Source organism: Larimichthys crocea, chromosome XVI (assembly GCF_000972845.2).
Source record: "Larimichthys crocea isolate SSNF chromosome XVI, L_crocea_2.0, whole genome shotgun sequence".
NCBI lineage: Eukaryota > Metazoa > Chordata > Actinopteri > Sciaenidae > Larimichthys > Larimichthys crocea.
In genome coordinates this window covers 17,930,894-17,956,942 of record NC_040026.1, presented here as the reverse complement: position 1 = coordinate 17,956,942, position 26,049 = coordinate 17,930,894, and the positions used below count along the sequence as shown (strand labels likewise).

Genomic DNA, 26,049 nt, shown 5'->3' with positions numbered 1-26,049 from the left:
TCAATTTGTAGAGATAAGATCCTAAACTGGAGCGCATAAATATATTTAACATTTATGAAGACTGAATGAGGAGAAATACATGACAAAGCATAAATTACTGTACCGGAAAGGCTGCTATTGAACAAATAAGGGGGGACGGACACACAATAAATATCTAAATACTAACAGCAAAATATCTACAATAATATACAGATTACATGTCACTAAAAAGGGAATTTATTTTGCACTCTGCTACTGAAATATCACTTGAATCATAACACCTTGCAGAAAGTCTTTCACAGTAAAGAGAGTTACTTACTGGTAGCATTATCCATGCACGAGCCATTAGGTCGGTCTACGGACCGTGTGGTTGGAGATAAATCCCAGCGAGTTGGCAGTCTGACCTCTGTGTTTCATGGAACTGTTTAGTTTGTTGGCCAGTTTCGTGATACAGAAAACTCAAGAGAGGAGCTCAAGCATCAGAAGCTTTATCTGTAAACGCGGTATCTATTGTGCTGTCCTCTTAGTAGTGAAGCTATCTGGCCCCAGCAGCTCTTTAAATACCAGCACTCATCAGCCTGTCTGGCTGTTGGTCCAGGACGAGGAAAGACTGCATCAACGCCAAGAATATAAAGCACAGGTCATAAATGCTTCTTTATGTACTCTCTCTCTCTCTCTCTCTCTCTCTGTCTCTCTGAACTGATGCTGAACGATCAGCGTGACACAAGATACTCTCCCTACTTTTTTGTCACTTAAAGACAGAAAGAGAGCGGTATCCGTCTATCTGTGCATCTGAAAACACTAAAAAGGCCAGAGCAACTGCAGGAATAGTAATATTAATTGTACATTAAATGCAAGTTTTGCACATTATTACAAAATGTGCAATAAACACAGATTTCTTGCCCTACCTGCTGACACTATAACACTACATGAGCACCAAAACTATTGACATCTAGCTCTACTATCATGGCTCTGTGGAGTAGAAAGTTTCCAAAATATCGGCATCTTGTTCCAACTAACAAATCATGACACACCAGCCAAATAAAACACACATGCATATTTAGGCACACACACACATGTATATATATATATAAGAAATTACTGACATCCCATCTCTGTGTGACACACTAGTAACATTTACTGCCAACAGCATGCCCAACATCTTTGTTTTATGGCCTGAGACAGCTGCATGGATATAACCTGACAACCCCATAAAACACTCTATCAAGACTCACTTGTAGCTACGCTGTAATGTTCCCCACATGGCTGCCTACATAAACAAGGAATCATATAGAGCGTATTGTTTCTTTACCAGCCCCAAACTACGTCTACTGCGCAGTTTAAACGTCTCGACTGGTTTTGCAGCCAGTGTGTAAGACAACACGTGCAAAGAAGAAGGGAAGAGAGCCACACACACACAGCCCAACACACCTGCACAGGTGTTTTCGCTTATCCTGATTCGAACCTAATGCTCGGCATTACCAGACCACATGCATCGATGAGAATGATAAAGGTGTCCCAGGTGGGCAGGTGCAACAAAGCCAACAAAGTGGGGAGGTTGTCGATCGAACACAGTTTGCACACACTCCAGAGAATAAATGAAAATAAAAGAAATATTATCTTTTAGCACCATCATCAGGTCAAATTTTTAATTTTCTTAGCTGCATTTTTACCGTATTACATACGTGTAGTAAGAAAAGTTTTTAGTCTTTATATCTGCTATGAATTATAACAGCTAAGATAGTGTCATAAGAAAAGAAATAAACAAGACTGCTTACGTCAGCTACACCACGACTTCTTCATCAGAGTTCCCAAGAAGGTCTTCTTAATGCTAATCTGTCAACGTGGGATGGTGGATAGAGGCTAACAGTCCAACCAGGTGGGCACTGAGCTGACAGGCAGCTATAAAACTGGCAACCTGTTCAGCCTGTTTGCAGCAAGCTGCTCTCCCCATCTGTATGATGTGCTGTCTGCCTTAATGTGCTCTGGTTTCACACCGGGGGCGAACTTGTTTATCGCTGAGCTTTGACAAATGAGGGGCTGCAACGAGAAAAGCTTTGGCACTGTGACGTGTATAAGAGTTGTTAGGAATAATACACAATAACATTAGGTCTTTCTCTAGGAACACACAAATATGTATACACACATATATAAATATAAAAATTAACAAGTGATCTACAAAGATGAATATGACTTATGTGCAATTTGGTAAAAGCATCCGTTTCCATTTTTAAATCTCATTAATTATATGATAAAATCACTTGTCAGCATGTGGATCATTGTCCTATATTTTCTCAAGGGGGCACAGTAGAGTGTTTCACTTCTCTATATATAGCTGCGCTTAATTCCCTGCAACTGTATATCTATGACACTATAAAGGCTACTTGGCCGTGTAATGTTTTTTGTTCCTTTGCTGTGTACACGTTCATTTGTCTCTGTACAGTCAAAGCCTGTTGAAACCATAATAATCACACACACCAAGAAGGTGACCTTAGAGAATATAGACAATAGAGAACCAGGTCCTCAGTTTAGATTGGCCTTTAAGAATGAAGACAGAACAAATCCAATCCCTCCCCCTCCTCCTGGCTTTTTAATCCACCTGAACCTGTGAACTTTTGCAGCTGGCAGAGAGGGAACTTCCTGAAAGGATCAGGTTTGATCCAGATGTGTTAAAAGGTGTACCAAGGCCTTCAGCATTCATACGCAAGACAGCTTGGGATGTTTCGACATATGCTCTTTAAAAAATGGCATCGTTCCAGACACTAAGGTCAAGATGAGCTCCCTCGCCGCAACACCTGTCATCACTGTTCCATTACGTCTACAACAGACCACAGCAGACATTCATACTTGGCCCGACATGGAAAAACCGGACTGCGAAGAAATATGAGTAATAATCTTGTTGTTTCACATCAGATACATTTACTGACTGATGAGTCCACTGGAATAAATTCAAATGATGATCATTATCAAAGACAACCCACACAAAATGCCAACATCGACGGTTCGTTTCAGCCTCGACAGTCAATCTGAATATTGAACAAGTGAACGACAGGTGAACTACAATTACAGCTGCGTTGCTAGGCAACACCGCGCATCCAGCGGAAAAAATATAAATTTGAACCTTTTCCACACAAATTGCAGCTCAATTATGCTGTAATTCGTGCAGAGAAGGCAAAGAAATGGACAAAAAGCCATATTTAACGGAGGGCGAGGAAACATGGGCATTACTGACTGTGAGGACTGCAGGGAGCTGGAGGTGAGTGAACTCTGTAAGAAAATGGTTGATTTCGGGGGCCGATGACATAAAATGTGTTGATCCGTGCACTGAAGTGGATAAACTCAATTTTAGAATAATGTTAAGACCCGTTTTCTTCACAGTCCTGACAACGAGAATGTTGGCAGGCCCAAATTCAGCTGTAAAAATGAGTCGTAATGTGACTAATGTGTGTGTGTGTGTGTGTGTGTGTGTCCCCTTAGGGTACAAGGAAAAAATGATTACCTGTTCCTAATACCAGATGTTGAGGACAATAGGGACTCGGCGTCTGATGGTGATATTGGTGGGAGAGATGCTGTCAACTGTTTCTGCTGAATGTGTGTGACTCGGCAACTAACCTTGTATCCTGGAAATTACATTTATGTACTATGAGTTTGTGTTCCCAGTTAATTTTTGTAGGGAAACATAATCAGTGCCTTAGGTTAAAAAGATTTAGCTAGCAGGCATGAACTAAAAAAAAAGAAAAGAAAAAGAAAGGACTCATATATTAGTAGGATGGCAAACAGGAGAAGCGGTCGAGGCACAACACATGATCTGGCAAAGGATTACTATTTGTTGATGACTTGGCTAGTTAATTAATCTGCAATCGTTCCAGGGCACAGAACCAGCTACCCGCAAGAAAAAGTGGCTGGTTGATTTGCTTCACTCGCCCAACCCAAAACAAAACAACAATAATCTATTGAGTGACTGGTCAAATTTGAACATTCACCTTTTATCAGGTGGTTTTGCACCCTGATAAATGACTTTGCGAACAAAAATGCCCCAAAATGTTATTGAGGATTTGCTGTTTTTCTTTGTCTGATGTGATAGAAAACTGAAAATGTTTGGGAAATTATGAATAGTAAAGCCTATAATTGGCATTTTTCACCATTTACCTAATAGTAACTGAAATAATCCGCAGAACACTTGATAGTTAAAAGAGTTTAGCTGCTTCCCTAATATGCTCATATACTGTACGCACATAGATGTTGCTTGACGTGGAGATGAGGATCAGGACCGAGTTGTAAGCTTCTCTCAGCTGTGTGAACATGTTTCTCTCTGTTGTAAATAAAGGATGACGAAGAGCCCTTTATTATGAAAGGAGCTCAAGGAGAAGCATGACTCACCTGAAGAGCTCAATGAAGTATGAACGCACACAACCGAGACACAGGTGACGTGTAATCAAACACACACTCCTCGACCCTCAGAGCAACACACACGCCATACACACCGTCATATGTATATATGTATACCGTATAGACTCAACTGTGTTTGCATACATAATCCCGCAGCATGAGAGGCATTTTGTGTGTCAGATCTCTATGGCAAGGTCATTTGCAAATGTTCCACTCATATAATGCAGTGATTCACGCTGTTAGGTAAGTGAGTGGGAGCTGTTAAGAGGGTGCATATTTTTAGTCTCTACATTTCCCTTGGACTGAACTGGTGCTGGGAACATGGGACGACACTGTATGTGCGTACGTGAACAGTGACACGCGCGTTGTAGGCTATTTTGTAAGTCGAATAAGACCTAAAATAAGAAAACTAGAAGACGTCTGCAGTCAACGTTTGACCTAGTCAACCAGATTTTTTTTGTTTTATACGGTGCAAAAGGGTAATTAAAAGTTGTGAATTGTTTACAAATTTGACTTTTTCATTTAGGTCTCACTTGCATTTAAAAGTCCAGTGTGTAGGATTTGGTGGCACCTAGCAGTGAAGCTGCAGATTGCAACCAAAAGAATACTCTCCCACTCCTCATACTTTTTCCAAGCATATAGGAAAAAACTCATATAAAACTCATATAAAAAGGAAAATATAAAACTCAAAATATAAAACTCATATAAAAAGCAAAAGTCCATATCTAGATCAATGTTTGATTTGTCTGTTTTGGGCTACCGTAGAAATATCAGTTCAACATGGAAGAGGACCCGCTCAACAAAAAGAAAACAATTCTTATTTTCAGGAGATTATACTCTAATAAATATTGTTTTCCATTCCTGCTAATAGATATTAATAAATCTTTCACACTGGACCTTATAATGCTTAAAAATGCAACATTTTAGACCCATTAAGAAAATATTACTCACTCAGACTAGTGTCTGCATCAATTAAAGAAATGACATGCAGTAAATGATTAAAATGAACTGTGTGGTTATATCATAAACATAATGTTTATGGCAACAATTACAGATGTAATGTTATTATTGAGTAATAATATTGAGAGGTTATCGTCGTTGTTTAACAATATTAAGACAACAATAACAACAAGTGTGGTGCAGCAGAATGTTTAAGTGCATTTCCATATGTGATACTGACTCACACAACAAAACATAAACATATAAATATCTATGAAAAAGGTGGCAACAGAAGATGCTGCGAAGCTGCAGTATCACAAGTAATTCATGTAAACCATGAACACACACGCACACATACACACACACACACACACACACACACACACACACACACACACACACACACACACACACACTTCTCTGGCATATCTTGGCCTGGTTCCCAACAAATGTCTGTACTGGTTTGGCATCCATCTTGTATACACCTCACAGCAATCACCAGATAACACACACACACACACACACACACACACACACGCACACACACAGCCCTCTCTGTAGCAGGAGATTAGATCCAATGTTAAACAAAGGGGCAGAGCAGGTTTCTGACATGCCAGCTCTTTAATTAGACCGCTGCTATCTGAGTACACACGCAGACACACACACACACACACACACACACACACACACACACGGTAGCTTTCAGGAGGACTGCAGGATTTCTCAAGAACAATAAGCAAATTAACTGTGTCAAGCATTTTGGACATACATTGACAAACCCGTTCTTGCTACTGTTAGTGTGTGTAATCCACATCGTTTGTCTGTCTAGTGAGACAATAAGACAGATATGAGGTGCAGCCAATCAGCTGTCACCTTCTCTGATGTGTTGGGAGGCTGCAAATGACCAGACTGTCCGTCCTGCATGCCGCCTCTTTGGCTAAGTATTGTACAGTATCTGCCAATACAGGCTACTCCACCAACCCAACATGCTTACAGGATATTAAAATTCATTAAATGACCACACAAGACAAATGAATAATGTAACAATTAAACTATACTGAAAACTGTGCTCCAATTTTCTTTCCCTATTGAATGTTTAGGTTATGGATTCTGTTGGGGGCATCTAGAGGACAGAGAACCTTCGTCATTTAGAGGTTTCAGACCATTTCTGCACAGCGGACTGCTTTTTTTATACTGACAACTTTGTTGCAGAGGAGTCCCGTGGAGAGGTTGGGTTGTCATGACCAAACTAAAGGTTAAATGGCCACCGTCTCCCTCTCACCTTTTCTCAGATTAAAGGGGAGGCTGTGTCTGAAACTGATAAAGCGACTATCACACACACACTTCACGCTGCGATAAGGTAGCTGTGCCGAGGTGAGAAAGTAGCAGTGAGACTCTATGAATGCCTTCCGGGAGAGTTTGTCGTGAAATCGTGCGTCATCAGTCTGGTAACAAATGTTCCATGGCGTGGTACCGGTGAGCAGCCTCATGGATAGGAACCACTCGTTTTGATGATGGCTATGTGTCAGTATTGGAGGCTGAAGAGAAACTGAAGAGAGAATCAGTGAGCGAGGTTACAGGAAAAATAAATTGCACCAACATATCTATGCATATAGGTGAAGGATAGGATGTTAGAATATTACATTACATAGACATCAGAATACATCTGGCTCCCCTAGTTTCATGTCATTACGTCATTACGTTACTTTATCTGTGCCAAAGAGCTACTCAATTGATGAGATACTCGCGGCTGTTGTTGTTTGTGTGCAAGATTATGATGATTGTGATGCCTTTCTGTCAGTCTTTCTGCAGATTGTAGATTTAGTAGGATGCAAATTAAAGCTACATTACAATTACTATGACATAATGTAACAAATTACAAAAGAGCATCTTCTCAGTTGTCGACAAACTGCAGTTTTCCTTGTCCATGTCGAACAAATCCAAACACAGAGACACATCTTAGCACCGAGAAACTCGGAGGCCACCTCTGTAGAATAAATCCCTGTCCTTTGACTTAATCCTTTCAGCCAAACCTTGACACATTCACTTAGAGGCAGTTCTGCGCTGCACACAAACACAGCTGAGGTAGGCCACACAGCCAGGAATGAATGTAATCTCCCTCCTGCAGGTGGAGTCTCTTAAACTGAGGTGTTATAGCGTATGGCCATGCAAAGTCTGTCCATATGGAGCTTCACTGGACGATTTTAGCTTTACCAGAGAACTAATCTATTTAATTATCATGTTTTTCACACAATGCGTGTTTTAGCTTATCTAATATAAAACATTATACACTGTAAGCCAAGAGGCCATTAGCGAAAACCTTTACTGAAGTGTTAATTTGCTCATTTTAAACACTAACACAGATGCCACATGTGCTTGACATAGTTAAAAAGCAAGATTTCTTTTTTTTGTACAGGATATCAAGGATATAAGAGAAAGGACATCTCATTGGGGATGGTATGCGTCCAACTCCATGATAAAAACCAGAGCAGAGGACATGGGATCAAGCCAAGGACGAAAGAATGGTGCAGTAGTAGAGGAGAGAAAAGGATGTGACAGAAGAGCTCGAACAAACTGATCTATTTTAATATACTGTATAACCAAGTGCAGAGAGTACAGTAGGTATAGCCTGAAACACAAGAGAGACAGACAATGATGGAAAATAAATTATGAGCAAAAGGCAAGCCTAGGACAAGCGGGAGAACTGGGACATTGCGGCGGGGGGGTGGACTTGGGAAGGACAGTTTTATGTTTTTATCTGGAGGGAGCGACTGCTCTCCAACCAAGGGCAACTGCAATTGTGGGCATCTGTCATCGGCCATCTGGGAGAGTCCTAAGGCTGCAGCGGAGACCAAAGCAAATGTGACCTGTGCATGAATGACAGTAACGTACTGTGGAGCACTAACGGTGCTTACACAGTCGCACGCAAACAGCCGGGAAAAAAGCAAGAACTTAAAAAGAATGGAACAATATATTAGCCAGCTTGTTAAAGGAACAGTTTAATATTTTTGACTTCTTTGCTTTCTTGCAGAAATTTAGATGAGCAGCATAGCATCACTCTTATGTCTGTTTCAGCTTTGTGTTGTGGAAATTTCTGCAGTAAAGTTGATTCAACAGAGTTTTATTGCAATGTTCGTTCATTTGCAAATGGGTTCTCCTCGCTTGCCAGCTAAGAGAACGGCGTAATAAATCTCAACTTCGTGTCTCACCGAACATCTTTGTCACTTCACCTTCAAATGACGCACAGCGGTTCAATCGTAGCTTTGGAACTTTCTGCCTTTATCTGTGAGTCACCCTTGGTGGCATTAAACAGGTCGGTAATGGCACTCGGAACACTTTCACACAGAGGCTGTGTTAGAGTTTCTTCATCGTCCGTCATTTTGACAGACCCTGTCATAATATAATAATAACAATAATGAGACATAGAGACTTTTTAATAGCATTTAAGTTGAGCTGAGAGAGGAAGTGAGGGTTAGAATTAAAACACTTCCTAGACACCAACTTTTGTTAATCTTAACATCCCTAAATAAAACAGCTTGATCAACAAAGACATGACGTGATAAAAAGAATAAATAAATGAGCTTTTGATGACGAAACTTTAGAGATCACCTCTGTGAGCTCTCGTTGTTCTGTCCTCAAACCAGCTAACATACTGTGTCAGCATATGCTTTAAATTGACTAAATATGGCCGCTTGCAGAGACCTTCCAGGGACGTAGAAATGAGGCGAGGAAGTGCTGATTGCAATAAGATGGATTAATTCAGACAACTGTGCTGTTCTCCTTCTCTGACAGGGAGATGTGGGCTGTTGAGGATTGGCCTGTAGTCAGCTGTAATCCTCCTCTTCCTTCCTTCCTTCCTTCCTTCCTTCCACGCTCAAAACAAGACTTGACCTAAATTCAATTTATTGGTTTTTAGATACATTTTTACAAAGTGGGTTTATTTCAAGAATTAGCTCGGTTAAGTGATGACAGGAATTGTGTGAAATCACACAGTGTGTGGTGTATGTTGGTGAAAATCAAGGTAATATGTTTCCTATGTGATCCATCCTGTTATAACAACGAAGAAACAAACATACTGGCTTCTCAGAGAATTCAGAAGATGATATACGGTATGTTTTTGGAAGACAGTGATGGATTGTTAACTTTCTACATCATATTTGACTGACTTGCTTTGCAGTGCCGTCACAAACAGTTAATCCAAGTTAAACAAGTTGATCAAAATCTCTAAGGTTTCTCTAATTTAGTCCATTTTCCATCCTTTTCTCTGTAGCTGCTGATCCATATCAGGGTCTTGGGTTGGGGGGCTGGCATTAAACAAAGGGCAAGGTACACCAACAGCAACAAGTTTGCCAGTATGTAAGTGATTTTTAAATTACGAAACAGGATGCTATAACAGTATCGCTATACAGCTAGTTCTTGACCAGAACAGGCCAGCGTCATTGGCTGCAAAAAGAAAGCCAGATTGTGTTGAGCTTCATGGAAAATGACTCTACGTCTCACTTGATTTGTTACCTCAGTAACAGTTTCCATCATGAGTTTATGGCCCCTATCACTTGTTTTAAGTCCTCTCCCATACAGCATGATGTTTGTTTTGTAGATTATGGTCCCATTGAGAGTAAAATATATGATGAAGCAGGGTATGGTTTAGGGTGTGGTTACCGTGCGATTGACAAGCCACGCAACACAGCGGGCTCACGAAACTCAAATCAAACTGTGAAACTAGGGATTGCAGATCAAATATGAGTCAAGATTATGTTACTGCATTGAAGATTTCAAGCCTTAAATGTTTTCAGACTGTTTGACTGTAATATGAGAATGTTAAAGACAAGTAAGGCCGCCATTTGTTTCTGTTAAATGTGGTCAAAACCAAGCGGCAGCCCGAATCGCAGTACAAAACTCCACGCTCTCATCCAACTACGATCCATTACTGGCTCCAGAAAAACCAAAATGTTAACGGCTATAATGCCAAACTCAAGGCTTCCAAACAGTTGTCCACAAACCAAATGCATAAAGTCACAGCAGGTTTACACTTGAAACCAATTTACACTGCAAAAATGTGAGTCACACATATTCTGTAGCTTGTTTCAGGACAGTGATGTGTTTTTATGTACACAGTAGTCCTAGAGTGATGAGGTTTTTTTTTTATTACCTAGTTGTAGGCGGAGCTGTCATTTTTGGTCAAAATGTTGCCTCATTAAACCCAAGTAACTTTTGGGAGCTTGTTTTTCCTCTTCTTCGTCTGCCGCTTTTGTCACATACCTGTACTCACGCCATTCACCTTCTTTGCAATCACCTGTATTTTTGGTGGAGCTTTACATCTCAATTAGGTATCTTCTGGAACAATGTCAAAACGGGATCGAGTGTCATTTATGGAGTAAAAGTCATTCGGCAAAGGTTTCGGTTTCTAACACTTGTCTTCACAGGCTGCATCTCCTACACGTATTTCTACATCTTGTTTATAAATAGGTGTTCCCCCCCTTTAACTTGCCAAATGTCTATTTTGAAGGTAGTGTGTTGCCGGGTCCATTTTTACACTCAGAAGTTTAAACTCTGAAAATAACTTTGAGTAAAAACTTGGAAATAAAGACAACCCGTGCAACTATTTGAGGAATTTCAGCTTAATTCGGAGAGGACTCCAAGGGCAGAGCGAGGTTGAGCTGCTTCCTGCCTATCTTCTCTTTGGGATTCGTGCTCCTGACAGCTCTCAGATCAGTAACTGCATGACACTGATAACACAGGCTGAAGCAGGGACTCATGACATCTCAATCACAGAGACATGCACCTTATCTCAATCCGTCTCCCTCTTCCCAGTTCTCTTTTAGCTCTTCCGAGTTAGACTCACTGTTTCTTGAACTCCAGCTTAAATGTTTATGCTACCTGACTGCATGCCAAGCAGAACATCCTTCAGTTTGGAGGGGGAACGTATGCTTTCCATGCGGAGTGATAGCAGGAGGTGAGAGGAGGGAAGCATGGAGGCAGGGATGACTAATGAGGATGACTAAGAGATGTGTTCAGGGGTGGTTTTCCGTGTCATTTGTCTAGGCCATGTCTAGCTCATCAGTTGATAAATATACATTATGTGGAGCTGGTAGTGAGGGTAGCTTTTTATATAGAACATATAAGCAGGAGGACTTGAAATCTTTCACAATAGGTGCTAAATTTATGTTTTCCCCAGAGGTGGAATAAACATATACAGTATTAGATCATCATCTAATAATAAGAAGATCAGTTTAACAGTCACACACTAGGTAGGTCCTGGTGTATTTTTAGTTTATTTTATCAAATGCCCTTTCTTGCTGAACTCATCTGTTTTGTGTTCTTCTTTGTGACACGGTATTTTTGCTACACTGCAACTGCAATTATCCTTAGCGAAGAGCAGAGTACAAAACATTCACAGCTTGTCTGACTGGAGGTCGACATCAGCTGTCACTAATTAACTTTATTTCTGTGAGTAACTTGATAACGGGACAACTGTCTGTTGTTTGGTTCAAGTGGTTTCTCTGCAGCCGGTGTGAGGGATCATTCGTGAGGGGAAGAAACTCTGTTACATCGCTGTACAGCTGTAAGGATGGACTCAGTTCTGTGGTTTTAACAAATACAACATTTTCCCTGTTTCAATCGTGTCATATCAATTAATTAAGCTTATAAACTTAACTTTGAACAGGCACCTTCAGTATTTGGATAAAGTAGCTCGTGTTAGATAAAAAGTAGTCCACAGCTCCTATTTCAGTGTGTAAGATACATGTTTAATCAGTATTTAAGTAAATATAAGTATCAGATTCAGGATCGGCACGTACCAAATATTAAAGTAATGTACTATTCTAAAGGTGTACATGGTTAGATCGGTAAACCAATTCAAACAAATAAAAAGTAATACAATCTAAAGCTGAGATGATTAACTGATTGACAGGAAATTAACTTTGATAATTTATTGTTTGATTAATTGTTCTATTTTTCAAACACTGTCTGCTCAAATCCGAGTCTTTCTTTGTCCTTTATGATAGATGACTGAATTTTTTCCTCCATAAGCTGTGCTCAATCATTGAAGGCATACAGAGATGAATTTGTGCAGAACGACAGTAACATTGTTGCAAAAGTTAAGTCTTCACTAACTTAGTGTGTACTGTCCCTGTGGCAGCAGACATCAGTAGTAATGCAGTTTGTGCAGGGCAGGTTATACGATATAAAAACGTGTGTTATGATGTTGATTCTTGCCCACTACTCCCTGCATCAGTAAACATCCAGCCAGACTTTAAATGACATTACTCCTGACTTGAATGAGAACTGCTGAGGTATCTAATTACACGGTGAAGAAATTCAATGGAGGTTTATTTCTGGAGCAAATCATCATCAACGCTGACAGATGACTGCAGATAAGATCACTGCTCCTTCTCGCTCCCGTTCCCGTTAATCACGCATCCTCCAAGTTCTTATCTGCGCTGTCTGGATGAATCGTATTGGAAACCTGAAAGGCTAAATTGGATTGACTTTTAATTAGGTGCACTCCCTAGGTAAAATGGGTTTAATTGCCTGAATTATCTCGCCGGTTCCTGAAGGTGGTAGGGCAAGGAGAAGCACCTGGATAGCTTTTACAACAAATAACGCAGCCTGACTGTCAGATAAGTCAGTTTCAATTATATTCTTGTAATTAAACTGATAATTAAAGGCAGTTAATGACAAGCATTACCTGAATTTATATACTCGGGATATATACTTGACACAAGAAGTTACCCACAGCCAAGGGTTTGATTTATAGACGAGCGCTGGATTTGTGACACCACCAGAACAGTTGATGGATGAATCATCTTCAATCAGTCCTTATCATGCTTTAAGTATATTTCCCCACGGTAACTGTGTTTACATTTTTCACTTTGTTTGTACTACAATGCCTGCAGGTGATTTAATAGAACACTGAATAGGACAACACCAGCACGCTATCTCCGCGTTTACATTATTTCATTCGCTGTGATGGAGAGCTGTGATCGCAGTGAGCAGGATCATAATAGAAATGGATTTGCCAGATGCGTGTTGCTGAAGTCTTTCTTCAACTTGCGGCTATGATCAATACTTTCATAATGACAATGATGTGAAAACAATGTGACGATGAGAGCCAGTGATGAAATTACAGAGAATCATCACCTGAATCTGCGGCTCACCTTGACTTTACGGAGCTTCATTGTTTGTCGTATAGCCCACATAACTTGTTTTAGTTCACTCTCACCACATACACAGAGACTAGTGAGCTAACACTATGGAGTATTTAGCAGCTGAAGAGACCAAAAACAGTTTGACAGAAACACAAATCTACATGAATTATAATGTTCAGTAATTGCTAGACGTGTAAACTGTTTGCTACAAATGTCACAATTAGACTCACCAGTCACCATGATATATATACTGTATATATTAACAATCTTTGCCTCTGACCTGGCCCTGGTCCCCCTTATCCACAGTATAAATGATTAAATGATGTTATAAAAATATATTTTTCTAAATTTACCTCAAACTTATGGTCCAACTTTTGCTATAACGTTTACAGTTTGACTGTACGGTTATCAGATAGTTCTCAAAAACAGGCTTTGACAGCAAATAGCCGTACAAGTGCGACCAACTATTAAAAGTCCTGAAACCGATGGAGAGTTTCTGCACAACGCTGAACAAAAACATAATATTTAAACTGCTATATTCCCGTAGTGTTTTTGCATTATGAGACAATATGGAGCTCTCAGCAGCTGTTATCCTGGAGAGTGATCATCTCTCCCCTGGAGTTAAGTGCTCCACGGGGAATGGAGAAACAGCTCGCAGAAAATACACAAAACATTTTCTCTGTTAGAAATAAAATTGTAAATGTGACCAAAAAAAACCCCATCAGTCATCAAGCCTTGATGGAAATAAGGTCCGTATACAACAGTAAGTGATCAAAATTAGAATGATATTTAAAAAGAAGTGACATTCATTCAGTGAAATGATCAAAAATCAAGTCCAGAGGCTTCACCATCAGCTGACTGTGATTCAGTCATGACTGCAACAGACGGTGCTAGGCAAGCAGCAGAGCCAAGCTATAATGGCTGCTTCAATTAACGGCCATTTAATTTGGCCTGCTCGGCTGGCCTTTTGTGTTCAGCTTTAATAGGCATTAGAGAGAATATAAGATACCGTTTAGTGGAGGAACAAAGAGCAAAAAAATCATTTCAGAATAAGCAACTGCGTGACAAATCAGGTGCGAAGCGAGGCCATTTGATCCGAGAAAAACCCGAGAAGGACAGGGCGCTCCTTTTTCTGGAGGAAATGTTCTCATCTCTGAAAGATGAAGCTGTCGTGTGCATTGCCGTTTGATAGCACAGCGTGCCAACTCTCTCATAACTTCGGCATTAATTACACAAACACGCACACCTGTATAAATATTGGCCCTTATGGACGTGAAGGCATTTGTTGTAGGCGAGAGAAATTCAGAGGGAGAACTGCAGGAAGAGATAGGACAACCAACGCTTGTGTAGCAGATCACAAATATATTATACATAGAGATTTTGCAGCGGAAATTGTAAGCCAGACACAGACAGAGAAGCTGGATACATGAAATAAACCAAGCCAGAAAACATACATCATAGTTTAGCCCATGGATTCTAACAAATGCGGGCCGCAGTGACCCGCAGCAGAGAAGTTAAAACCCAACATCATGCTGCGGTTGCTGATCCACATTCGGCCTGAAATGTCACTGAAACTGAGGCTACCCAGGTGGATTTTTATTATTTCATGTTATTTTCTGATTGTTTAACAGCGGTTATGTTCAACACACCCGCAGCAGACCCCCTCAAAGCAGCACAACCCTGCGGCGATTGGCCATAGTGTCTGATCCTGTCTGAACGTGGCCTTCGGCAGGTGTTTTGCCCTTGAGGGGATTATGTGCCATTTTGGTGTTTATGAAGAATGCAATGCTTCTTTTCATGTGTTCTTGAAGGTGTTTCACACCAAAAAACACATTTTTAACTCGTTTTAGAGATGCAAAACCATGACGTTTTAAATGTGAAATCGGTTAATCGCTGCAGACATAATGCCGCAGCCTGGAAATAGTGCCTCCCTACGTAGATAAGCCACCTATATCTGACGCGTTTAGTCTCATCATCACCTTTTCAGTGACAAAATGAGGCATAATCATACAAATATACAGAACACTGCTTCATTCGGGTCGACGTGCAGGCACAGATAACACACACATACAGTACGCGGACACACCTACACCACACACACACAAAGAGAAACATTTTCCCACTGCTGCCTGCTGTGTTGAATCTGTACCTGCAATACAGCCACAGGGGAATGGAGAGGTAATGGACCGTGCGAAAATTCAACTTCCCACACAGCCCTCAAGGTGTCTGTCCACCCCTCTGTTCATGTGACGGGGGTCTCAAAGAGGGGGCTATCCATCAGGGCTGCGACGTTACATACATCTGCTTCTTTTGGCAGACATTACAGCCAACACAAACCTTGTTTTTTTCAGAGCACTGGTCGAAATGCGACACGCACGAGGCCATTTTTTTGGATGCTGCGAACCCTAACAGCCAGCATTTTTGGAAAAATACTGGCAGCAGCATGTGACTGGCATTTGAGAGGCGACTACAGGGTTGCTTTCAAGAAAGATGGAGACGGAGAAATCAAGGGATTCTCTGTGCTATGTGTACATACCAACGTATACTTACATGACAAGACGACAGGAGAGTTGGCAGCGTGTGAGGACAAAGAACAGTTTGTGGACTACTGTATCTTTGTGTGTATCTTTCCTGACAGCCGGCATTTATGTTGTTTCAGAGTCCTTCACACGAGTGCAGCCGCTCACAAAAAGGTTTTTTGTTTTTTCCCCAATAGGGAAGCTGATGATTCAACCTCAGGAGACATAATTTATGCAGTGATATACTACAAGCTGTGAAAGCTACTTACTGCCTGATTCTCTTCAGTTTATTCCAGCGCAGTATTGACTTGCTTGTGTTGTCATTACATGTCTTATATTGATATTTCAGGGCCATTTTTGCAGCACCTTGAAAAAGCTGCAGCTGACAGACATTGGTTTGGGTGGATCAGAAAAGAGTCGTGGAGGTGGCTTTGCCCCATCTTCGCTTCTAAGCAGCCAAATAAAGATCACAGTTATCAGTCCAGAGGCAGGTTTAAGCCTCCATAGTGTGAAGGAGACTGTCATCTGACTTGTAATGACACAGCCCGAGAGCCATTACATCTTTGATGGGAGACTTAAGCAGAAATCCATTTCAGTGTGTCTGAGGTGAGGCAGCCTCAGAAGGAAAGGTTTGGAAAGAGCAATCTGCTGCGAGTCTGTTGTGATAAGGTGCACGCTGCACATTTACAGGTGGAAGTTCCCTTTGAAGGTGACTATTGGTTTGTCGTCGTGAGTCTGTTTCCAGATTAGTCACACAGGCGGAAGGCAGAAGTGTCTTATCAGAACATTTGTTGACTTAATTGTTAATTTTTTCTGCAGAAGAAATGTGTTGACAATACAGGCAGGGAAGACTAGTATGACCACTGTATTCTTACTTTAATAGTAATGTACTGTATGTATCGTAATATCATATGCATCCTTTATCTCACCTATATTCTAATCAATTTTTTATATATGGGATGATATAAAAAGATGGTTTACAGAAAATGAACTACCATTTGAGTGATTGATTGGTTCAAGCTTCCTAAAAAGATGATGAGGACTCTCTGTTTTTCTCTTTTGTACATTGAAAATATTTTTAGATATTTAGGTTCAGGTTTTAGACTGGTTGGGAAAAGAAGCAATCTCAAGACAAGATGTCGGGTTCTGGAAAATTACAAGGATCATTTTCGCAGTTTTCGAAAGTTTCGTAGAAGAAATGGATTATGCATTAAAGAAATCGCATCATTGCATCAAAAGCAAAGGTATAACGCAAGTCCGACATTCAATGTTATTATTTTTGTTCAAATATTGTGCTGATATTTATGAGAATTATGTTTATCCAGCCGGTTTTATATGTTTTAATACGTACAAGAACCATACAGTTCTTAATTTTAGGTTACAACCAATAAAACATTAAAAACGAAAATACTGTTAAACTAATTCAAGAAATTAAACATATGAGGTTACCATGGTGAGCGGACGGCCTGAAGCTGAGTCCTGCCTCCCATTGGTGGACCGCTCTGACTGATTTAAGTCTATCTGCACCTTTAAGAGGCTGAAACAACCCCTGCTAAAAGCAATATCTGTGGACAAGCAATTTTCTGCAAAGGAGTGAAATACCTCAAACATGATGAAGTATTTGTAATGCATTGCAGTCCTTGAATGTAATCTGTCCTCTGAGAAAGCTGAGAGTCACACAGCTACAGTGAAAAACACTTTCATAAATTATTATAAGACTGAGCATGTTTTAATACGAAGCTGGGAGAAAGGGAAACAGATGAGAGGTCTACTATCGACCAGTTCATTTCAAATTTTTCAAAAGCTTCACTGACAATTTGTATTTAAAGGATTGTAGTATTAGTTTTTAAACTGTAAGATGTAAGAGATTATGGTGAGATTGATAAACATTTACATAATTCCTAGTTATGCCAAGAACAGTCTTCAACAAGCTGTGTTCAAGGCCACAACAATTACTGAGATTTCATAGTAATATCTCATTGTTTTGTTTTGTTTTTGTCTTTTTTGGGTGATTTTTTGTGGGTGATAAATGAATGTGTATCTACAAAGCAAAGGTCTAAGCGACACTGACAGCTGTATACACAATAAAACGATGGATTTATTTTAAAATATTAACGTATAGTTGGTTTGTACACAAGTTATATATACCACTCCAGATCAAGCAGACATCAGACAGATTAAATCAGGTTTATTCCTCTTACAAAAACCTCAAGTTGGATTGCTTAAAACATTACTTATCTCCTAACTATGTTCTATATTTAGAGAGCAACACATAATACATTGGAACTGTATTAAAACTGTAATTGTATTCAGCGCTACCGAACTGTGACCTTCATGTAGTCCGCGCTCTGTAATTTGGCCTGCATTATTCAGGATGTAAAGAAAAGGTTATTACAGAGACCAAATAAGAGGTTGTGTTTGATACATAAATTTGAAAGCCTACTGATTCATTTCCCGAGCACATAGTTCATTTTAATTTCAGTTTGATTATTATAACATATTACTCCTACGGGGCATGTTTGTGATCTCTTTTATTGAATAATTTCTGAGTATGATATTTCAGGTTTGCACATAGTCATGTTTCTCTGTGATGAAGTGCAACATTGTTTTTATATGATACACCTATGATTATATATATTTTTGTATTTTTCTTATGTGGTTTCAGCACAGTGTTATCTTTCCAACCGTGCAGAGGCTCTACAGATAAAGACAGACAGATCTGCATGTCTGCATTAGTCAGACTTGAATATTCAAGTGGAATAATCACACACATTAGGAATACTACACCCCACGGAGAATATTATTTGCGAGTACCAATGGGAGATCTCTTAAAACATGCAGAAAACGCAGGTCTGGGTGGGCTAATTACCGCCCATTTTACCTCCCCGACACCTGAGAGTATCGAGTTTTTCAGAGACATCTAGGTCATGCTGGTGACAAAATGTAATATTCCTCACACGTCAACAAAAAAAATGTTTTGTGTGTTATTGTTCAATCCTTGGTGGACTTTATCAGCAGGAGCCATGAGTCCATTGACAGTGAGGGTCTGGAGCTCAAGCTGCTCCCATCCCAATCTCGTTCCACATGATTATTCTCAATTTCACAGCTGATGGTTTTTACTGAGACAGACGGCAGCAGCCAAATGCCAAAGTACAGAGAATGCTCTGAGGTGAGAGAGAAAGTAAGAGAGGGATTAAAAAAAGAAAAGAAAAGATAGGCTGGTCACTCGACTTCATCGCCACTGTTTGGGATAGAAGGAATCTGTGAATGTGACCTATTGCCAGGCGCAGGATGGAGGGTGCGGTGGGTGCTGCTAGATTTCAGGTCTGATACTAGAATTGTTTTATGTGAACCTGACAGTGCTGGAAGAAGTAATCGAGTTAAAATACTCCATTACAAGTATTATGAGGTCACAAACCTGTTTAATCGTGAACAATGTGTTGTGTTGTATAATCTTATCAAATGTCTTTTGATGTAAAATCTAGTAACTCCAAGATGTCAAATAAATGTGGTGCAGAAAAGCTCTGAGATAAAGTGTGACACAACATAAACTGAAAACACTCATGTAAAGTTCAAGTACCTCAAAACTGTACTTGAGTATAGTACTTGAGTAAATGTTACTTTCGACCACTTGGACCTGAAGTACTGAAGGAAATCGCACACTAAAATGACTAAAATCTATAACTCCAATATCACAGAGATACCTGACCACAACTTCTCCCATCATATCAAAGATCATGATAACTTACGTTATATTCAGTTTGCCTCACATACATCACCACGTGGATTAGAATAATCACTGGAGCACCAAATCTGTTGCTGAAAACAGTCACCAACAAATACACAATTTACTCCCATTGAGTGATGTTTCCTAAAAACTAGTGTCCGGCTGTTTGAATTATATATTCACCTCTACTGTGGGGATGTTTTTGTGAGCTTGACTGGTTCTTTTTTTGGAAAAATATATTTCCACAGTCCAAATTGTTAACAGCCAACAGCAGACTACAGACACATTTAAATCAACAACAACAAAAAAAGCAATTTGCACCATGAGGTTGCACATTTTTACACATTTTACTAATCGAAAGACACACGAGGGCAGCAACCGACTATCACTCACAAACCAACAGGCCCGAATCCAAACATATTTAGCTTACCATCACACAGGTCAAAGAAAAGCAGCAAATCCTTATAAATGAGAAGGTGGAACATTAGAGAATGTTTGCTTTAAAAAAATACAAATGATTATTTAGTCATCAGAACATTAATGAATCACCTATTTGCAATACATGTATAAGCAGTGCTTATAATCACCCTTGTGAAATGAGGCACTAGTAACATTAAGCTGGTCAGACACGTAAAGTTAAGGACTGGGGTGGCCATAATTTGTTGTACCAGCTTAAAAGCTAAAAGATAACCAGACCTCTCAGGTCATTTGGCACTGGTCTAGTTAAGCTGATTTTTTTCATGCTCCTGGTCACTAAAATCATCTTTCTGAAGACTTAAAATGTGCAGAGGCAGCCTCAAAACAAATGTATTTCTTTAACGTCTTTAATTCAAAGCTGATTTGATCTTGCAACGTAAATATTCTTTCTTTAGGAAGCTTATTGTGTGAATTTAAGTCATGCTGCTTGGAGAGTGAGTCTGGCCCAGCTGTGAACACACCTAAGAGCTCAACACAATCACACAAGGTACGAAAAAAAAACATTACGAACTCTACGAGCCTCGCACAGGGGGGAGTGCTGGTGAAAATTACAGCATCACTCTGGAGAGTGGGCAGTAGGAGGTGCAGGATTTGATGAATCAAGGACCTTTTGTTCACAGCGAAAATGACTGCTTGCATGTAGTTGGAAAGAACATCTCTTCGGCGATGCGCCGGTGCTTGGCAGGAGGGGAGCGAGCATCATTTGGAGCCATTTGGAGAGGGGACGGAGGAGAGAGCAAGGTCATTTAAAGAGGATGCAGAAGATGATGATGTGGCCAGTGCTGGGTGTTTAAGTGGGACTCCTCTGCTCGAATTGAGTAGCAGCTGAGTATGCCATGGCAACACTCACGGTAATGACAGTGTGAGACGAGCGCGTATAGGAAGAAACACAATCCGAACTATCACAAGGCAAGGCTGACACATAATGTGTGAGTATACACGTGTATAGGCAAGACGATAAGTTGATTACTTGATTATTCAGAAAGCTTAAGTATATTTAGTAAAATGCCAAACATTCAGTGATCCCACTAACTGAAATGTAAATAGTAGCTGGGTTTTTTTAGTCTTCAGTAATAGTTATTCTGAATATATTTAGGTATTTTTCATATTTTCTTCCATTTTATAGACAAGAAAAATCTTGATAAAATAACCACAGCTCATTGAGTTCACTCTTTTTTTTTTTTGTTGGGGGGGGGGGGGGGGGGGGGGAGCATAACAATACATTCACTGAACAGATGCTTTCATTTGGAGCGATTTACATTTTCCTCCCCCACATATGCTGAAGAGATCGAGCAACACTTGTAGCACACACACAGAAGAACTGTGCAATTCGGTGTGTGGCCTTCATCACGAAAACTCATTACAAAGTAGCACAGTATGACAAGGACATGTTAGTGCAGCAATAATCAAGTGAGGTTAAGGGAGCTTTTTTTAAAGGTAAAGAGGGATGCCCCTTAAAAATAAGATGGACATGAAGCAAAAACATTTAAACAACCAATCATATATATATATATATATATACATATTTATTATCTAATAGAACACCTCCAGATAGACTTAATGTGTCGATCTGATGAGCAAGCTGTTCTTTTTACTACAAGTGTTACAAGTTTTGACCTCTTCAGACTTTTTCTCCATGGATCTCGAACATATAGTAGATGAAGTTGAAGGGACGTAATTTAGGAATCAGTCTTGCTCAAAGAGGTTTGAACCACCAACCCATGCCACTCTAGATATGTCTAGTCCTTTACAGATCCAGCGTGTAAGATTTAGAGGACTTCACTGACAGAATGTAGGAGTATGTTTTCATTAGTGTATACTGGAGCTGCATGTTGGACGCTGACTCTAGATAGGCCCTTTTGCCTTCACGCTAGAAAGTAAAGATTGAGGTGATGGTGTTGAAATAAAAAAAAAATATGCCGCTATATGTCACTAAATCTGACACTCTGGTCCTTAAAAATGCTTATAAATGTACTTTACACCACTGTTTATGAATAATCAGAATTAAAATTCTTCAATGAATAAGTGCATTTATATCTGTTAATTACTACTGATAATTTGAATTTAGTGCCATTGTTAAAGAATCGGATGGATTGTAATATTTTATATTTATATTTGTGATAAAGTCAATGTCATTCTTGTCCACCTGCTGCAACTGTAATCAAGTTTACTTTAGTAAACAGGGTAATATTTTTGTCTTTTGCGGTTAGTTAGAGTCGTCTCGACTTTCTCTCACTGACAATTTCCAACTTCTTCTGCGGAATACTAGCATGTACACACACACACACACACACACACACACAGACACACACACACACAGGACTACAGTATGTACACAGTATGAAAATATGCATGGCAACACAAGCAGGCAGTCACACCTTGACTGAGACTTTTGTCGGCAGAGCCAACAACTCCCAAGCTTCACATAATTACTCCATTCATTGACCTCGTTAACAACATTTGACCTTCATCAACAGGAAGACCACAGATGAGGGGGAAATTTATTTTGAAAAGACAGAGGCAGTGCTGCGAACAACAATAAAAGCACACGAATAACTTCATGTTTGTGCCTTTGAATCTGAATGCTCGTAAGAGTAATTTTATACCCTCGAAGTGTAAAATATTTCAAATCAAGACAAGAAATGTAACTGTTAATTAAAAGAACAAAAATGTTTGGATCCTGTCCCTCCATACCAGAAATACAGTATAAACACATTATTATATAAACAAAATGTGAATTAAGGAAATATTGTGTTATATTTGAAAACAATATTGCAATATGAAAAGTAAAGACACTGTGGTCGTTCCTGGACTAATGAAGAACATTAAAGTGATTTCTTATTAGTGTACGAACACAGAGTAATAGATTATTTTTATCAGCTTTAGACCAAATAAATTCCCTTTTACCTCATGACAGAGAGACACTGTAGAAACATTTAGTCGACAGACAGCAGGGCAGACTCCACGTGTCTAAAAAAAAATGACAAAGAAACATCTCCGACATGTAGAAATGTTAAATTCTTACCTGTGTGAGACGGTTCCGCGGCTCCTCCGGTACCGCTGTCCATTTCCAGCTGTCACAGATTACAGCGCGAGCTCAGCTGCAGGCGTTTCAGTCCCGCGAGCAGAGTCAAGAGAAGATAAAAAAACCACGCGGGTACTGTGCGCGCGCTGTGCCAACGCCGCCTGCGCCACTGAGATACCAAATCACTGCGCGCGAGGATGAGAGAGAGAGAGAGAGAGGGGACAGGACAAATGAGATGAGTCTGTGTCAGAGCTGAGACTGTTTGAAATGTAACATTTCATTTGGTTCAAACCAGCAGGACTAACTTTTTATTGTGCACTTTAATTCAATGCTGCGTAAAAATGGATTTAGTGTTTTAGTCTCCTTAACATGGCTGCTTGGTAGGCTTGACTGTAAGATAACAACAAAGACACAGTAGTACTGTGTCTCAGTCATAGACAGTATAAATATGGACGCTGTATCCGTGATGTCACCCACAAGTTTCTGGAAGCTCAGAGTATGGTGGCTCTGGTCACCGCCATCTTGGCAGTTCTGCCTCTGCTGCCTCCAGCTAATCTAAAAATTGGCAAAGACATTGATCGATGGCGGACCCTGAGGCGGGACTGAATGAACCCTGGTTGCTCAGACAAGCCATCTGTAATGGCACCCACCTAATAATCAAAACAGTCACGCTGTTAATTATACATAAATTGAAGCTTTAATATAATTTGAATGGGTGGTGAGTTAAATAGAAAATTCAGCCTCAGTACAGTTGTGATGTGAAATTAGCTATAGAGACCAAAACTGCTTTTGTTTTCTACCAGACTGTAAACTTTATTTAATTCTGCTGTAAAGTTGGACATTTTAACATGGGGACTTATGGAAATTGACTCGTTCTGTAGCCAGCCTCAAGTGGACATTTGAGGAACTGCAGTTTTAGGCACTTAGGTCTCAATTTATATACAGTGGTCCCTCGTTTATCACGGAGGACACGTTCTAAAAATAACCCGCAATAGACGAAATATGCGGATTAATCAGCTTTATTTTTTACAATTATTATACATGTTTTAAGGCCGTAAAACCCCTAATCACACACTTTTATACACTTTTCTCAGACAGGCATTAACATTTTCTCACATTTCCCTCTTATTTAAACACTCTCAAAGTTCAAACTTTCGCAGATTTAACAGAAATAAGTATAATACTGTATTAGTAAATGAAACCGTATCTCACAGTTCCTCTGACGGTACCTCTTTTTTCCTCTGAAGGCCTTGGTGCAGGTGTTTTTTCTGAGTGCAGAACATACAACGCATTTTGTACAGTATTCCCTTAGCTAATCAGGACGCAGAACACAATGCGCGTTCATACTGTACAGTACGCTGTAAAAAAAATAAAAAACATGCAAAATTACACTAAAAAAATCTGCGAAACAGCGAGGCTGCGAAAAGTGAACCGCGTTATAGCGAGGGACAACTGTACCTCCATATTTATACTTGCTATTTTGAGTACTCACACTGCCAGTTATGTCAAAATATAGTGTACTGTGAGTATCCAGATGGTGCATTCATTACGGTCATGAAGTTGAGTGTGGAATGCTGGACACTTCTTGTCCTCAATGGTCGCTGTTTTGGCTATGAAGTGGAAAGGGATGGACCACTGCCATTTGTGAATATGGCAGCTGGGGAAGCTGCTAGAGCTGAAGAGGTTGCAGTGAATGCTGCAGTTAAATATTGGTGCTAATACTCTGTCTGCATGGAAGAAGAGAAAGAAGTGGAAAAATGTTGCAATCCTCTCAGATGACGTCACAGAAGCTACATCCATGTTTCATACAGTTCATGGACCTAACTTGTCTTGTGAACAATTTTTTTTAACAAAACTGGCTGAAAACATACAACATGTTTGGCATTTCTCTACTGCAAATTCGTGTTTGTATCAGACGACAGATGACACCAAAATATCTGCAATAATCTAACATCAGCCAATCTACCTGACTGATTTGGGCTCCACTTAATAGTATAACAGAGCAAATCTTTAAGTGATACTCCAGCGATTTGGTATTGCATTTTACCAATAATTGGGAGATAGAAATAGAAGTAATTAAATTGAGTAATAAAATTGAAGCAGCCGAGGCCAAGATACCCTGAATTTTCCCTATTACGTGTATATATATGTGTTCAGATTGGATTGAGGCTTTGTGTTATGCTTTGTAGTCTCAGAGACCAAACTGAAATAAACCGCAGTGACATCAGGGTTATGTATGTGTAAAATTAGTGGAGCACCCTTTACCCTTCAAAATTTGCCTGTCATTGTTGTCCTAAAGGTTAGAGTCCTCAGTCTAAATAAAATTTTTTAGCTGTTCTATTATTTGCTCATTTCGTCCAGCGAAAGTACATTTTTGCACGACTTCACATAAAGTCTGTGTAAAACATCTACCGGCATCTTTACAGCATTGTAACAATGCTAATGTATAGCCATAAACAGTTCTATTAAAACCCTTCACCACATAACAGCCACTTTGGAGTAAGATAAAGTGGTCGTGGAGGGGGGGTCAAAGGAAAATGTTGTATCACTCTGCCATGTCAAATCCTCTCCACCTTTAGGTCATGTTTGTGTCCTGCACGGCCTATCACCAGCCGTCTTTCCCTAATCCCTCCCCCTTTGGACCCCTCATTAACATTGTTGGGCTATGTTCAAAAGCAGATGCCTGAAAACGAATTCAGCAGGAGAGTGACGCGGGCGCATGCCTGCATGTGCTGCGGCCGACCTGTTGGTGTGTGCTTTTTGGTCAGCTGTCAGCTGGACGGTGATGGATGCACGTTGGAAACATACTTGGAGTTTGAGCTATGTCCTTCTTGTTGAAGTCCCTTT

The 26,049-nt window shown here is 40.0% G+C and overlaps 1 protein-coding gene across 4 annotated transcripts in view; it reads right to left on the bottom strand.

The window, feature by feature from the left end:
* Positions 1 to 23,368, bottom strand: part of LOC104930988 (zinc finger protein 385B-like) — a 74,088-nt gene extending 50,720 nt beyond the window's left edge. Inside the window, exons 1-2 of one of the 4 annotated variants that reach the window (XM_027289767.1) lie at positions 1,215 to 1,319; positions 299 to 589 (exon numbers count right to left, since the gene is read on the bottom strand). In XM_027289767.1, coding sequence (XP_027145568.1) covers positions 299 to 314 — 16 coding nt within the window. In that variant the 5' untranslated portion in view covers positions 315 to 589; positions 1,215 to 1,319. Of the gene's footprint in view, positions 1 to 298; positions 1,032 to 1,214; positions 1,320 to 23,202 lie in introns of those variants that run through there. The other 3 variants (XM_019264715.2, XM_019264717.2, XM_019264716.2) reach the window with 3 other exon arrangements.
* Positions 23,369 to 26,049: the final 2,681 nt, after the last annotated feature.